Here is a 17,029-nt window from a genome sequence, read left to right as displayed (position 1 = left end):
TATTTTTCTTTATTTTTGTTTTTTCTCTGTCTTAAACTTGGGATCAAATTCCTGCCCAGATTTGTTTTTTGTTTTTTGAGAAGTTTCCTTTAAAGCCCCCCCCCCCCCCCCGCCCAATGCTGTCACACAAGAGAAGAGTGACATTTACAACAGATTTCCCACCTCTAGCGTTTACAGTATCTTGCTTCGGACCCCAGGAGTGGTGCCTGGAGGTTGTCAGGGATTGCCTAACACACTCAAGAAAAAGTAGAGCCTTGCAGGCAGGCTGCCCTGTGTTGAGACTGACCCACCTAGGCAGAAGCGATCTTCGCAAAGAGCCAACTCTTCCCTGTGGTGGATCACAGGGCTGTCAGATAAACATCCTGTGAGGCAAACTGAGGTTGTCCCCTCATTGCAGCCCCCTGAGGAGCAACAATTTCCTCAGCATCAAAGTGGATTGTACCTAGAGCAGTGGCAATTTCCTTGACCAGAACTGAGATAATGACGAACCAGACATGTTTGAGCAACATCCTTCTGTCCCCATTCCCTGGGTAGCCTTGGAGCTAATGTCAGTACCCCTGAAGACAGGGATGAGACCTTTCATCTCCTTTTGCTTCTCAAAATGATCATAATGAATGAATTCCTTTCCTGTTTTACATCACTATTTTTTCCATTTGATCTCTGGGACAACTGGCTGGACTTGAGTTTTTGTCTGGCATCTGGCCCAGGATTCTGAGAACATTACTTCCCATACTTAACCTTTTTTGTGTGTGCTAAGAATACACATAATCTACTCTCTTTGCTATTCATAAGGCTATCATACCCTGTGAACTAGAGTCACTGAATTGTATAATAGATCTCTTGAGCTGTCCCACTTATCCCATGGAAATTTTCTGACCTTTGACCAACCTCTGGCCAGCTACTCCCTCCCCTGAAATCTACATTGGTGACCACCATTTCAGTCTCTACTGCCTAAAGTTCATGTTGATAGATTCCATGCATGAGTGAGATCCTGCAGTTTGTCACTGCCTGGATCATCTCACTAAGCGTAATTTTCTCCAGGTTCATTGGTATCATTGGAAATGAAAAGATGTCTCTTTGTATATAAAGTGTGATTATTATATCACTGTGTGTACACCTTATGTAGCCACTTACATGATGCGGGACACTTAGTTTGGTTCTTTATCATGACTATTATGGATAGTGTAAAAAGGAACCAGTGATTGTAAACATCCCATAAGTTCATCATCACTCCAACTGTACACAGACCTTGGTTCCCTTTTCTATATCTTTTACTCACAACTTGTTATCTCTTTTGCCTTTTATTATAGTCAGCCTAATATTTCCTTTTTAAAAACATTTTATTTACTATTCTTTATTTTATGAGTATGAGTGTATTGCCTGCATGTAGGTAAGCGCACCCATGTCATGCAGTGCCCTCAGAGGACAGAAGAGGCCTTTGGATCCCCTGGAACTGGAGTTACAGACAGTTGTTAGCTGCCATGTGGGTGCTGGGATTTGAACCTGGGTCTTCTGCAAGGACAGCTAGTGTTCTAACCACTGAGCCATCTCTCCAGCCCTTATAGTCAGTCTAATATTTCTGAGATGACATCTCATTATGGTTATAACTTTCATTCTCTGATGATTAGTAATGTAGAGCATTTTTTCATACATATGGCTAAATATTTAATCTGTTAAAATCGCCTCTTCAGATACTTTGACCATTTTTCAATTAGGGTATTTGTTTCCCTAGCTATGCAGAAGATTTTTAGTTTGTTACACACTCCGTCTGCTTTTGCTAACGTTTCATGTGCTTTGCAGAACATATGAAAAATAATTGCCTAGACTGATGTGGTAAAGCAGCTCAGATATCCCTCAGCTGCGGAATCCATATGTGGACTGTTGCATATATTTAGGACCGTGTGGAATAGCAACAGGCTGGACCAGACAGGCGATAACGTACTATAACGCTGAGATGTCTCCAAATTATCCTAAAGGGAAACTTCACACTCAAAATTTTGTTTTGGATTTTGCTTTTTTATTTTTCGTATTTGCTTTTATATTAATGTCATTTAACCTTAGTTTTAACAATTGTTTGCTTTTGACAATGTGACAATTTAATAACCTATATAATACTTTCTGATTGTTCTCTTTCCCCGACTCTATGTTATTTCTCTCCAATTCCTATCACCCCGCTCCTCCATACCAAATGCCTTTCCCTGATTCATGACCTTTGGTTTGGTTTTGTGACCCTTTTACTTGAACCAAAAAATTGTTCTGTGTGACCCCACTTGATGGACTTATCTGAAAAGGCTGAATTATAGGGACAGAAAAGTGTTTTCAAGAACTGGGAAAATACATTGCTGGAGTGATGTTTGACCTCTTTCCCTAGGCATGGGGAAAGTTTTTGGAGTGGTCTAAGCCTTCGCTCGCTCGCTCGCTAGCTCACTCACTCTGTCTATCTATCTATCTATCTATCTATCTATCTATCTATCTATCTATCATCTATCTATCTATCTATCATCTATCTATCATCATCTATCATCATCTATCCATCCTCATCTATCTATCCATCATCTATCAATCATCTATCTATCCTCTATCTACTATTCATCCATCCATCATCTATCTAGTCTATCTTCTATCATCTATCTGATTAATATTTATCTTTATCATCTATTTATTGTCTGTCTCTATCATTTTATGTATCAATCATCCATCATGTATTGATATATAGATATATATGCCATGTTGTTATGCTGTGGTTCATGTTATATCTATGTGTCTATATGTATATAGCATATGTTTATACTATCCCTTTTTTAACTTTCAAAATCCCAACCCAAAATGGCTGAATTTTACTGTGTTAGTTATACTGTAACTACTTGGCATAAAATAATATATTAAATGCCCAACACATATACTGAAAACTACAAAATATTGTTCAAATAAATTAAAATTGAGCTATGTCTGGCCCATCTTGGAAAATCTCTGTGTTGAAAATGTATTTCTCCCCCAATTAATCTATGTAGGCCATTGAAAATCACAGCATATTTTTGATAGAAAATGATGATGTGTTTCTTAAATTCATATGGAAATCAAGAGGTCATATGATTTCCAAAATTACCTTGGGAAAGAAATGGGTTGGAAGAGGAGTTACTCTGCCTGCATTCCAGTCAGTGTAGAGCCAGGATAATAAGGAATACCTTGTGGCATGAGGATGGACATACAAATCCAACACACATTTATCATATGACCCAGCAGTGCCATTCCTAGGTGTCTACCCACACAAAGTGACAGCAAACTTCCACTGAAGCACTTGTACACAAGTGTCTATATGCTTTTATGTGTAATAGCCACAAATTAGGGAAAAAGACAGATGTCCCTTGGTGAGTGAGTAGACATCATGCTAGGTCCATTTAACGAAATATTAATAGACAATATCCATTCAGTGTATGAATGAATCCCAGTAAAATTATAACAAGCAAAAGAATCCATACAGTGAAGAGAAACCTGGAAAACTGTATCTATTTATCTATAATATATACTTAGAATATATTGTGTAATTTCCTTTATATGAAACTGTACATCAGGCAATCTGTGGGGACAGAGGTGGACCTGCACCTGTGGTTAGATTTTGGGAGGAGAGAGGAGGAAGGGAATGGAAGGGGAAAAGCAGGGGGGATAGGAGGGGAGAGGAGATATTTCTGGGATTGATGAATATGTTTCATAGCTTGATGCAATTTGTGTACGGATATTGATGTTCATTAAAACTCATAGACAGATGTCCCTATGTTGGCTTTATGTCATGCAAATTGTTCTTCAAGGAAGTGGGCTTTTTAAGAATAGTCTGTGAATTTTCCACTGTTTTTAAGACCATGGAAAATAGTATTTCAGTTTTCTCTTTGTTTCTTGTGCTCTAATAATAGTGGAGACATTTTTTAAAGCAAACCACTTTTTTTCCACTTTTAATTAGCACAGTGGAAGCAGTGACATCATTTCAGCTGTCCTGTTTATTTTAGGAAAGTCAACTCTACTCAGAGACATGCAGAAGTAGATTTAAGCCTTGTCATCCACACAGACTTGTAAAAGCCTGAAAATGTTTTGAATACATTTATTTTTAATTCATACAAAGGGCTCATATGAATGAAGCCCTTAATTTTATGAATAAAAAAGAGGTATTCATAATAGATTGCATTAACCTTCAGAATGCATTGGATCGTGGACATTTCTTACAGTAGAAAACAGTCCACTTTTCAAAAAAGTGATTTTTCAGGCAGAGTATCTTTGTGTAGTTGAAACTGGCCTGGGACTCAGACACAGTGTGTGACAGAGCCTGGCCCAGAACTTTCAATTCTCCTGTCTCAGCCTCCAGAATGATAGGAACCCAGGCATGTGCCACCGAGCCTAGCTCACAGGAGGATCAGATCCAACACTGGTTACAGGATCAAAAAGGCCATCGTCCCCCCACCCCCCCATATAACTGCACCCACCATATCACAAACCTGATAACAGCCATCAGTAATTATGTAGGAAAGCCATGTGGCAACAGCAACCTCTTCACCTACCAAAGTCGCATGGCTTGCTTGTTTTAATGAAAATCTTCATGCTGGGGCAGATGACCCTTTCCAACAATGTTGTGTGACTGTGGACTGACAGACTGGAAGAAATCAAGGGAACTGTAGGCAGGACAGCCTAAGGCAAAGCTGGGTTACCTCCTTTGTTCCCTCTTGAGTCATAGGCTCTAGATACCACTTCTGAGCCCACAGTGCATTTAGTTTCATTGAGTCACGTCTTATATTTTCGTATGACAAACTGACTTGGTTTTTTTTTCGGGGGGGGGGACATATTGCCATAGTTGGCAGTATAATTTGATACACTGACTCCCACTTTATGTGAGAAATACAATGCTTGTTCCCATCTGTTGTGTTTCTTCACCATTTGACTATAGACATTTCCTTGCAACCTTTCCTCCACTCTCTTGTTGATTAGAAAACCATGTGGTCATTCATTATTGCCCCTATGATACATGACACTTTCCCTGATGGAGTCTTGTGACCATCAAGTCTGCCATTCATTACTTAAAAAGAAAATACACTTGAATGTTCTAGAGGCTTAGAACTTTCCTAGTTGGTCCATAGCTGTGCCCTGAATTTATTTTAGTTTTAAGACAAAATATTTAGGAAGGTTGCATTACCTAAACTGTTGTGATATTGTATTTGCAGTTTCCTGAGTGTGGTTTCTATGGATTGTATGATAAGATCCTGCTCTTTCGCCATGATCCTACCTCTGAAAACATTCTTCAGCTGGTGAAAACCGCTAGTGATATCCAGGAGGGAGATCTTATTGAAGTGGTCTTGTCAGGTAGGATCCTGTTTTCACTCTCTAAAGATTACTAATTTGTTTTTGGAGAATTCTTATGCAAAGGTTATTAATTAACGTAAAACTTGTGTCATACTGGTGTCCAACAAGAGATTTTGGAGCGCTGTCCGCATAAACTTTCAGAATAAGTGTGGAAAGATCCAGGCGTGGATGTACACATCTAATACAGCAGCTTTTAGGCTGAGACAGAAGGATCATGGGCTCAAGCCCGCTTGGAATATCTAGTGAGTTACAGACCAGGCCAGGCTACGTCAAGAAGACTCTCGAGAAAGAAGAAAGTTGTGGGCAAAGCAAAGGGTTCTGTTGATTGGCTTTTTTTCACACCCCGTAGGTTCTCTATCTTGTATCCACACTTTGTTCTTCCTCCAAGCTCCTAACACACCCACACCCATATCCACACCTTCTTTCAGATCCACATCCACACCCACACCAACTCTCAGACCCATACCCACATCCAGGCCCGCACCACACCCACATTCACACCTGTACACACACATCATCTCACACAGCAGCTTGAATGACTGGGACAGCAGCAAAAACAAACCAAAACCTCAACACTGATGGCCGAGGTGGCTGTCAGGTCACCAGATGTACTGGGTGTCTGGAAACCAGGAAATAACAGCGGGAGAGGGAGACATTGGCTCACTGGTGTTAAAGGCCTGAGCCAATTTAATATGCCGAGGCCAAAGCCTTGGTAGAGTTCAGGAGGTTGAAGATGTCACATCGTGTCCAGGACACCAGTTCACTTCCTAGGAAGTGCTGTGTTTCTTTCTGTCCACTTTTGCATGCCTTGTTTAGAATTTAAAAAGTTAGTGCTGTGCCGATCGATACAGGAAAAAAATGTTAACTTTTAAAACAGCACCAAAGATGGCTGTAGTGCAGGTTCTTGAAATGATGAGTGACTGAGGTGGTGAGGAGCAGAGTCTGTGTTCAGCTGTGCGTTAAAACGATAAAAGGAAAAAATCATTAAGAATGTGGATTACACAGCTCCCTTCTCCTCTCTGACCTTGGCTCCCTGCTGCATCTTTGACTAAAGGAAATTCAGTAGCTTCAGATGTTCCAGACCTGGTTTCCTGGCGTCCTTTGCCTCTGTGCTGGCTGTAGGTGCACTGATCTCCATTCACTGTGTCTGCTGATTTCTGTTGCTACGCTTTGCTTCAGCTCGCTAATTCTGCTTACCGGCTGTCTTCATCTTCGTTATGTGAGGTCCGGGTTGTCACACTTGTCAGATAACGAGGTGTGACAAAATAAAATTTCCTTTAACAAAAGAAATCATCTTTTTCTATTGTATATGAGTCTGAGCATTTGCTAAAGCTTTAAAGATTTCTTAAATTAACATTTTCAAGAAGTCATGGGCTCCATTCCAGTCTGTTTCTCTTTGGTGGTCCACTGCTCTAGCATTTGTTGACTGTACCTGGCCTCTTAGAAGAAGTGGCTAGACATGCTGTTTTCTAACTTTTTTGATTCTGATCACCAGAGACTCTACCTGAGATAAATTTCTCCAGAAAATCACTTGCTGGGTCTATTCATGCCATAATTCATATTAAATACAAAACTAGGCTGCATTGCTAATAATCTGAGTGTGTTTTCCCTATGGCAACATCTAAACATAGATGATAATTATTTAATACTAATATTTCTAAATTTAATTTACTTCTCCTTAGATTTTACTTTTGTTAGCAAATGCTTTTCATTAGTGACAGACAGATTGGATGTCACCTGTGCAGGGGATGTTTGTGGGCATGTCGTTGCCTATACACATGACCGCCCAGCAACACGGAGCCAGGCCAAGGCGACAGCCCCACAGAGCTCTCAGTTCATGAGGACCACACTCTTCTTTCTGTCTCTCACCTTCCCAAAGATCTGAGTTCCCCGTGTTCATACTTCACTTCTCTGTCATCACCCTTCGTGTTCTGCTGCCCTATCTCCATGGATGCAAGATAGCGACAGGCTCTAAGATCAGCCCTGCCTCCCAGCTGCTGCCCCAGCTCAGGCATGACGTCCTCACAATTGTCTGCCATCTGATTGGTACTTCCAAGAAACCATGTTGTAACAATCCAATTCTATCTTTAAATCACATATTTTCATTCCCAAACTTTCGCTGAACCCTTAAATTATCTGATTAAATAAATTTAATTATATATATATATATATATATATGTTCACTTTTGCTCAGATCTCTTGTACTGACCTGTGAACTCCACTGGCAGCCCAGTCCTCCTATTCCTAAGTCTCTCTCCTACCCTAATGCTTAGCTTTGTGAGCAGGATTACACAGCATTACAATATGAGACAGACAAGCCGTAAATCAGAGGACACTGCAGGCCTTAGATGGAAGGGAGCTTGAATGGCGTGCTCTGTTGTTCCTGATTCAGCCGTGATGAGGAGGTGCTATGCCTGGCCTGTGTACATGCTGCTTTCTGGAGGTGTGATTAGGGATCGGCTTCACTTAGCCCCCCATAGTTAATGGCATAGGACCCTGGACATCCTGTCTACTGTCTTTCGACTAATTGGTTTCATAACCAAAAGAAACTATGGGAACTTCCCTTTTGAAGACTGTAATTTTACTGTTAAATTTTGTATACCAAAATTATCTGCTTTTTCCTCTCACAAATTAAATTTTATCCTCCCATTTGAGATAAATATTTTGGGATTTTTTTTAATGTTTCACTATCAGAAACATTTTCTGTCATAAGACTCCAGTAAAAAAAAAAATGAGAGAAAATCTGGAAAACATAATTTTGAGAAAGGTTATTTATTTTCGTTTCTTCAGACATCAAAACTTTTCTCTTGTTTACGTCATTCCTGCTGAGACCTTTCGTTATCCATCAGCTAACCGGGCCTGGTCCTACATAATTTGTGGATATTTTTGCTATCCTTCTCTTTTTGAAAAACATGACTTGTGTGAGCTGGCACATTTAGACCCAGTAAACCAGGAAAAGATTGCTCATGGATTGGGTAAAGAAGAAGAAAAAAAAAAGCCAGAGCTCCATCAGAGTTCCTCAGGGCACATACCTAGCTGGTAAATCCTTTTTGTCAGGCTAAGGATCAGCATTACTTCTATTGTTAAGAAGTTGGAAAATGCTACAAATACAAATGGAAATTTCTTTTATTGAAGCCAAAGTCAAGTCTAAGTTCAAGTGTATGGTATTGAACTTTAAATACGACTTAGGAAATACATCTGCAGATTTTTTCATGATCGACCTCTTATCAAAGCCTGATTATTTAGCCAGAGCAGCAGATGAGTAATAGATCTGTATTTATACGACGCAGTGCTGTATGGACTTGTTTTTCTCTTCATCACTAGTAATTGTGTGTGTGTATCCAATAGATGATTCCACCAGGAATACACAGGGATTATAAAAATTCTACTGATAAAATCGCAATTTTGAAATCAGTGGTAAATTTGAATCTTCCTTGGATTTTTTTCTTATAACAGATCACATCTTATTATTCCTCTCACAGAACACTGCCTCTACATGGGCTGATTTTCTCCTTTTTGTCTAGAGCCTCATTAGAAAGCTAGTGTTGTAACTCAGGAGAAGGTGGTCTTTGCCTGGTCTCAGGCAGTGACACAGGAGCAGAAAATTAGGCAGAGAGAACTCCGTGCTAGATATAAAGTCAAACCACATTTAGATGTGGTTGATAAAAGAGGAAGTGAATTTGAAGAGGACTCTCAGAAGAGCTGCAGCCTCCCCAGAGTGGTGACTATCCTCTCCCATCCCACATGGTATCCGTCTTCATTGTCTTGTGTGGTTGTCAAATGTGTCGGGTCCTCCTTGAGTGCTGAAGACCAGATTCATACTCCTTGGACAGGAAGTGTCCCTGGTCTCCTTTATGATGCTATACGGATGGTAAAACCTCTGAGGTTTGTGTGTTTTATTTGTGTTTTTCTTTAAACAAGGAGGTCATAGTAAATGAAAATACCCTGCAACAGTATCTGGATTCCAGGTTGTGTTTTGTGGTCCTCAGGTAAAGTGTAAGTACAGTGATTGGGTAGTTCCCAGAGGCGGGCCGTCTGGGATGAGGGCCTTTGTTCTTTACCACCAACACTTTGGCAAGACAGTCAATGATTCTATGCCAGTTCCCTCATCTGGGAAATGGAGACAGCCTGTACTATAGATTATTGCATAAATGAAGCAGATTGATGCAGGGCAATCCCCTAAGCACATTTGTTCATGGGATGACTGTGCAGGGCTGCTATCTATATATAATAGCTGCTGCTGCTTTTCGCCCTCTAGGTAGCCGTTCAAAAGAAGTGAGGCCTGATAACTCTGAGAAATGTCAGGTTATGCAACACTGAAGGACTGAGTTCTGTAGAAGTCTGCAAACCTTTGGTCCACAATAACGTGGAGCTGTACTTTCCAAATCCACATGCAGAGTTCTCTTTATCTCAGTGTGGTTCTTGCCTCTTTTGGGCACCTAGCATGTCTTGGCTCTTCAGTTCACAGCGGAAATACTCCTCCAGATCATGCCCACAGAATGACTAGGCTGAAAAATAGGCATCTAGTCTCTGTGCAGAGGGATCCTCCCTGTCACAGAGGGGAGAGTTCTTCCATAGAAAAGGGAAAGTTGGGGCTGGAGAGATGACTCAGCAGTTAAGGGCACGGACGGACGGTTCTTGCAGAGGACCTGGGTTGAAATCCCAGCACCCACGTGGTGGCTAACAACTGAAACTCCTGTTCTAGAGGGTTCAATATCCTCTTCTGTCCTCCGCTGGCATTGCACGATATGAATATACTATTACACACGCAAACATTACAGTCATACTCATAAAATAAAAATAAAAAGGGAAAGCTGAGAGGTTAGGAGGAGGACTCAGTCAGTCAAGTGCTTGCTACAAGAGCTGGAGGACCTGACATCAGATCCTCAGCCCTCAGTGTGAGAAGCTGACGTGACAGTGTATATCTGTAGCATCAGTGCTGGGGCTGAGTGGGCAAGCAGATCCTTGAGGCTTATTGGCCGATGGTCTAGCTGATTGGTGAACTCCAGGTTCAGTAAGAGACCCTGTCTCAAAAAATAAGGTGGAGTGATTAAGGAAGACACCTCACATTGCCTCTGGGTGCATATGCATACATGTGGATACACACATATACCATACAAACATAGAAAGGAAAAAAGAAAAAAAGGAAAGTAGATGATAGATTAATAGAGACAGAGAGGCAGAAAGAAATCTTTGCTTCCTATGCTTTTGAAACAGATCACATTATCCAAACCACCTTGCTTCCTTCATGATGACTTGGTAAGAGAGCAATCTGATATCGGAAGAGATATGCAATATGGATTTTAACTGCCCACATTCCTCAGGAAGAAGGGGCTGGTGCCAGAGCCTGAAGCTCAGTGCTCCCTCACTGTTCATACTGTTCATCTTGATTTGGAACCAATGAGCAGAAATCCTTCAGGATTTTTGTGAAGAATTCTTTCTACAGTTAGAGAGTTTATATTTCCAGGAAGCATTGATGGTGTTTATGACCACAAAGGACAGCAATGAACTTCCGGGATTCACTGACATTACTTTTATTACAGAACCATTATCCTCTTCTCTCTCATAAAAAAATAATAATAAATGTTTAATACAACTACTCAGATTGCAGTCGGGTTGAGGACGCCCTGGAGGCTCTTATCCCAACACTCAGGAGACTGAGGTAAAAGGGCTGTAAGAAGTTCAAGGCAGCCTGAGCTACATAGTGAGTTAAAAAATGCTGAGACAAAATATAAAATAGAATGATAATGCACTGCTTAGCCAGGGGACAAATTCACTACCCTAAGCAAAATGAAAATCATCTCAGTGACCTTCTTTTTGTCTAAATAGTGCCTAAAATATAATCCTGAGAAACACGCATGGTAGGAACATTGTGGGCATGCCTTCCCTTCTGTTTAGAAAGCATAAGCTGTTGGTTTCCATGGCGCCATGCTACGCATGTCCATTTCTTGTATATAAAGTCCACTGCTTAATGGTCCCCAGTCCCTCTCTGATACCAGTGAAATGGAAACCTCTGAGAGTGTGCTAGATCACTGCTATGTAGTTTCCCATGAGACATTAGAAGATAAAGGTTTTTTTTTTTTTACTTTTGAGAAATCAAAATTAATTATGGATGGCACCTTATTGACCTTAATACTGTTTGGATAATTAGGATTGTAAAAGATCTGGCCTTTAGTACTCAGTATATATTTATTTCTTGTAATTGCTTTGGGTCTAAGTATCCCAGTCTGAATGATGCCAGTTCTTGTCTATCTTTAGGTACAATTATCTTATGGGCAGTTTTGCAAAAATGAAACATTTATATGTGGGTTGCGTTTCCTTGTCCTTGGGGGGAAATTTGAAGACTGGTAGGTAGTGTGGACTCCTATATTAACCATGCTTTTGCTTATTCTTATGATCAAGTTCAGTGTGTAAATTCTTCACAGTATGAGATTAACAATAATAATTAATGATAACGTAATTGTACAGTATATTATGATATACTGTAATAAAATGTATATGAATGTAGTTTCTCAAAATCCTATTATATTGTATCCGTTCTTCCTGAGCTGCAGTAAGATGGTGCAGTGCCTGCGCAATGAGACAACCAAGGCTTCTACCAAGGGCACGATGACCACATCAGGGCACTGGCAAGGGTGGGTTGGACAGAAGCACTGTAGTACCTTGACAGTGTGTCTGATACCTGTAGCTGATATTAACAGAGTAGTGGACAGGCAGTGTAGACAGCATGGGTACTGTGGACAACATGGGGTACATCTGCTGCATGGGGCAATGCAGGACAGACCCTAATCACATTAATCAGAATGGTATATACTTCTGTACTCGTGAATGGTTTCTGAAAATTATATTTTTGGTTAATGTGTTCACTAAACTCAAACCCGAGAAGCTAAACTACATAAAGGGGATGTTTATGCTCTTCTCTCCCATGTGGAGTTGATCTTATCACTTCAGCATCTACTTATTATCATCAATAGTATTTTAATTCTCTTCCATTCTTATATTTCAAGTATACCTTCCATTTTCAGTTGTGTGTGTGTGTGTGTGTGTGTGTGTGTGTGTGTGTGTGTTGCACTGAACCATTTCATGGGGAAGAGACTCCTAAGAGCACTAGGTTGGAATTTTTCCCTGCAACCTCTGACTTCCCAGTCATGACGTCAGTCTGAGAATGTTGGCTTGCGTTGTTTCCTTTCTCTGATGGTTTCCTTGTGAAGTGGCTTCTCCAGGGACCCGTGGCACGGTGGTGCATGGCTTTTCCTTCTTTTCTTCCCTAGACCTTAGAGGGAATATTCACTCCTTGTCAATGGGACAAGGAAAAGCTCTTTGCAGGCTTATATTTCATATGAAAATTTTATGCATGATTGTTCTGAGCAAAATAATAGCAATGATGATTTAAAGAGAGTGTTTTAATGTACTAGGCACTGGTGTAGAACTTGGAAATATGTACTGGATTCATGTTAGAGTGTAACTGTATGTAGTTTGAATTTGACGAGTAGTTGATTGCAGGCAAAGGTTTGGGTTTGAGTCTCATCTGCCATATAATTTTCATACATCCTGCAACTCACTTCATTTCTTTTGAGTCTTAGTCCATCACCTATAATACACTATTAACACTATCTTCAGTGTAGCTGCGCTTTAGATTTTATGAAATTAAATATAAAGCATTTCACAAGATGCCTGACAAATGTGAGGTACCAAGCCCATTCTACCTCCGTGCTCATGAATACACATTCATCGAAGGCTGAAACATTTATTTTCATATTTGAATCCATGCAATGTGGTATATATGTTGCACGTGGTCAATATTTGTTGAATTCGTGAATGCTTAAATTAACGACATGAAAAATCAGCGAATGAATGATTACACTGATATTCTCAAAATGAGCTTCAAGTCTTACTGCTCCTGTCAGGATTGATTCTTAGTGGCTTATACTGACTTTCCTCAGCTAAATCTGATAGTATAATTAATATTACTGTCACATCACTAAACATTTTTCCTACACTTTACTGTTTTTTTTAAATCACATTTATTTATTTACTTAATTGTGTATGGCTGTACATGCCAAGGCTGTGTGTGGAAGTCAGAGACCAACTTCCAGGAGTTGGTTTTCTCCTTCCACCATGTGGATTCCAGACATCACCCCGAAGTCATTAGACTTGGCCCCAAGTACCCTTAACCACTGAGCCATCTCCCCAGCCCTGCTGTGCTCTAGGTATTGTTGAGATAATTCAGGAAATGGTTTCTTTGTATGCTAAACAGAAACAGTCCTGCTTTCAAACCTTTGCAGTATATTTCACACCTTTCATACAACAAAAGGACTGCTTCATAGAATGCCAATTAGTTTCTCTCTGATTCATATAACTTGTGGCTGTGCCCATCACAGTGACCAGGTGACCAGGTAACCCTGCTTGCATTCTTTCCTCCTGACTTTCCTAACATTTGCATTTTCTTCCTACTACTGGTTTTCTTCCGACGTGCAGTTGGTAGTTGTTCCTGTTTGGATGCACCCCTGAGAGCGGACCTCACCTGCTTCACCTGCTGGGTGCTTCTTCCTCACCTGATCCTCCGTGTCCCGTCCACATGGTGTTCCTGAAGCGGGCCTCAAGCATGTTTCTGTCATGAGTGGGGGCTGATCCCCCGAGGTTCTAGCTGGCCTTTGTGGCTGCTTTTCCTTCTCTCTTGCATTCCACACTGGGCCTCTGTATCTTTACCCATCTAGCAGAACAGCTGTCTCTGCCTAAGGGTCAGCTGGCAAGACCTGTAGGAAAAGTTGACTCATGTGGAGCAGCCCTGGAGTCCAAGGCTCCACGATCTCTGTCAGTGCACATGTCGTGTTTGCCAGAGCTCATGTCAAGCTCTTCCTGCCCACAGAACTAGCCTGGGGCTCCTTCTTCACCAATTCCGGAAGGGGTTTGAGCCAGGAACCGTAGTTCTTCCCTTTGTGTATCTATTACTGTTCTAATTGAGGACATCACTGCAGCTGCTATCCAGATAAACATCAGTACAAAGGCAATTACACCACACAGGAGGGGCGTTCTTTTCTCATTCTTTGGTCACGGTGTAGCCGGAAATTCCCAACGTTTACTTCTTGTTTTGTTTTTTTTTTTCCCTTTGGATCTTTTTGAGACAGGGTCTCCTCTAGCTCCTGCTGGCCTGGAACTCACTATGTAGACCAGGCTGACTGTGAACTCGCAGAGATCCGCCTGCCTCTGTCTCCAGAGTACTGAGACTAAGTACACCACCACTCCCGGCTCAATATTTACGTCTTAAGAAGGCAGTTTATATTCTCATGTATATAAACCTTACATGTTTGGTTCTTGATGATGCAGCAGGGACTCAGAGAACTTTACATTCTTATAATTTTTCTAGAAAATATAGTAAGGCTTGTTCTTTTTGTTTTTTACACTAATTGTTTTATAACCCACAGGCAAGACTTGTGTGTGCTAAACATACTATATAACCAAGCAATACCCTCAGCCCTCAAGAATCTTATTAATCTGTCTTATATACCACATTTGAGTGAGTTATTTGGATTTTACCTCTCAAGAAATACCACATTCTAGGGACTGGAGCAATGACTCAGTGGTTAGGAACACTGACTGCTCTTGCAGAGGAAACAGCTTTGATTCCCAGCACCCATATGGTAGCCTTGTAACTCCAGTTCTAGGGGATCTGATGCCTTCATCTGACCTCCACGTTTATTGCATGACACGGGTGCACTTACATGTATACAGGCAATACACTCATACACATAAAATAAAAATAATAAAGTAAAATAAAGAAATCCCACATTCTGTGTTAAAAATGAAATATTCTCATGCCAGAGATACTGAAATAGATGAGTTACAGAATTTGACCATGATAAGGAAAGTGTTTTTGACAGTAATGCTATCTTGAAAATATATATTCCCTTGCTTACTTCTGTAAAAATATAGTAAGGATTTTTTAGATTTCAAGTATTTAAATCGTATTAAAATTGCTTTTCTATTGTGTTGGGCAACACAGATTGTTATTTCTTGGCCTATACTAGATAACAAAAATATTAAGATTCTTATTTTGTTCATCTGTCATAAAAACATTCCATTAGGATCATTTGCTGAGAGACACACAGTCCAACCATCCCCTCTAGATCTGCACTGTTCATTGTGGTAACCATTCGCCATATCTGCTATGTACATTTAGTCAAAATTAATAAAACCGAAATTAAGTTTCCTAGTCATACTAGCTACTCAGGTGTTCAACACACAAAGCCAGCAGCTGCCTTCCTCACCATCAGAAAATAGCTTTACTGGAGGAAAAAAATTTACCCCTAAAGATAACAGTGTGGATCACATTGTTCACACACACACACACACACACACACACACACACACACACACAGAGAGAGAGAGACAGAGACAGAGACAGAGACAGAGGGGGGAGGGAGGGAGGAGGGAGAGAGAGAGAGAGAGAGAGAGAGAGAGAGAGAGAGAGAGAGAGAGAGAGAGAGAGAGAGAGAGCCCTGCGGAACAACTATACCTCAAATGATGATTGACATGACATATTGAGGAATTGTTACAGTGCAATACTGCTAGTAGATCTATTGCAGAAATCTCATGAGAGGTCTTCTACTAAATCATCCTCTAAGTTCCTTAGAGTGTAAACTTTTTAAGCCCTTATAGTCCAAATGGTTCTTCTGTGTTTTTAAATGAGCAGTGTTATTCTTAAGAATTCTAACGTATTTGGCTTCAGCCTTTCAATTCTGAATCTTTAATAGCTCCAAGTCAATGCTATACTTCTTTCAATACACAAACTCTTTGTATTTGACATATTTAATTTCTCCAAATTCCTTAATTTCTTTATCTTATTTCATTGTGTTCTACAGAGAATATACACTAAAACCATACGCCTGACCTCAAATGGCCTGATTTTAGTTCTCAGAGGCCCCACTTACTATTGTGTGTCATTGGGAAAGATGTTTAGTGTTTTGGTAACCGTGTTTCCTGATCTTAACTGAAGGTCTCTGTGATGATAACGTAATACCCTGGCATACTACAGTGTACTGTTCTGTGTAGAATACTTACACAATCTGTGTCTAGCTATGTTTCTTGTTTTCTGTCAACATTACCCTAAATACATGTTGTAATTTATGCTGGATTACAAAAATTTGTAATATTATAAGATGCTGGTGATAGAGACGGTGGCTATTATCTAGATTAAGAAATACAGCATTTAGGCATGTGAATTCTAGCTACATGGAAACAAAAATCTATCTTTGAAGAATTGCTTTTAGTTAATCACTGATGCTTTTTGCTTTTTTAAGAAAAATAATTAAATTTATGGGAAATTTATATACTAGCATTGAATACAATTTTAGAAATGTATTGATCAATATTGATGTTTACTGGTTTTCATTGATTAGTATTAATCAATCTTATTTCATGATATTATGTCCATGGATTCTCTTTTGAAAGCAAGGACATACTGGAATACCCACAACTTATTCCAATGCAATGACAATTCCCTAATTAGCAGGGAAAATTGTAACATATGTTTCATTTATGTATTCAGTTCTGCGTTCGTCTCTCTGTTCTTTCTGTGTCAGAATGACAGACATTAGATGGACAGACAGACACAGACATACACAGACATACACACACAGACACACACACACAGACACACACACAGACACACACACAGACACACACA

The 17,029-nt window shown here is 40.2% G+C and overlaps 1 protein-coding gene across 1 annotated transcript in view; it reads left to right on the top strand.

Annotated features, from left to right (window-relative positions):
* Positions 1-17,029, top strand: part of Prkd1 (protein kinase D1) — a 371,822-nt gene that overhangs the window by 194,408 nt on the left and 160,385 nt on the right. Inside the window, exon 2 of the mRNA XM_008829250.3 lies at positions 5,205-5,343. Coding sequence (XP_008827472.2) covers positions 5,205-5,343 — 139 coding nt within the window. The remainder of the gene's footprint in view (positions 1-5,204; positions 5,344-17,029) is intronic.

The sequence above is a fragment of the Nannospalax galili genome, unplaced genomic scaffold (assembly GCF_000622305.1).
Source record: "Nannospalax galili isolate Female #2095 unplaced genomic scaffold, S.galili_v1.0 scaffold554, whole genome shotgun sequence".
Taxonomy (NCBI): Eukaryota; Metazoa; Chordata; class Mammalia; order Rodentia; family Spalacidae; genus Nannospalax; species Nannospalax galili.
Note: the sequence above shows the minus strand (reverse complement) of the source record. Positions and strands in the feature narration are given on the sequence as shown.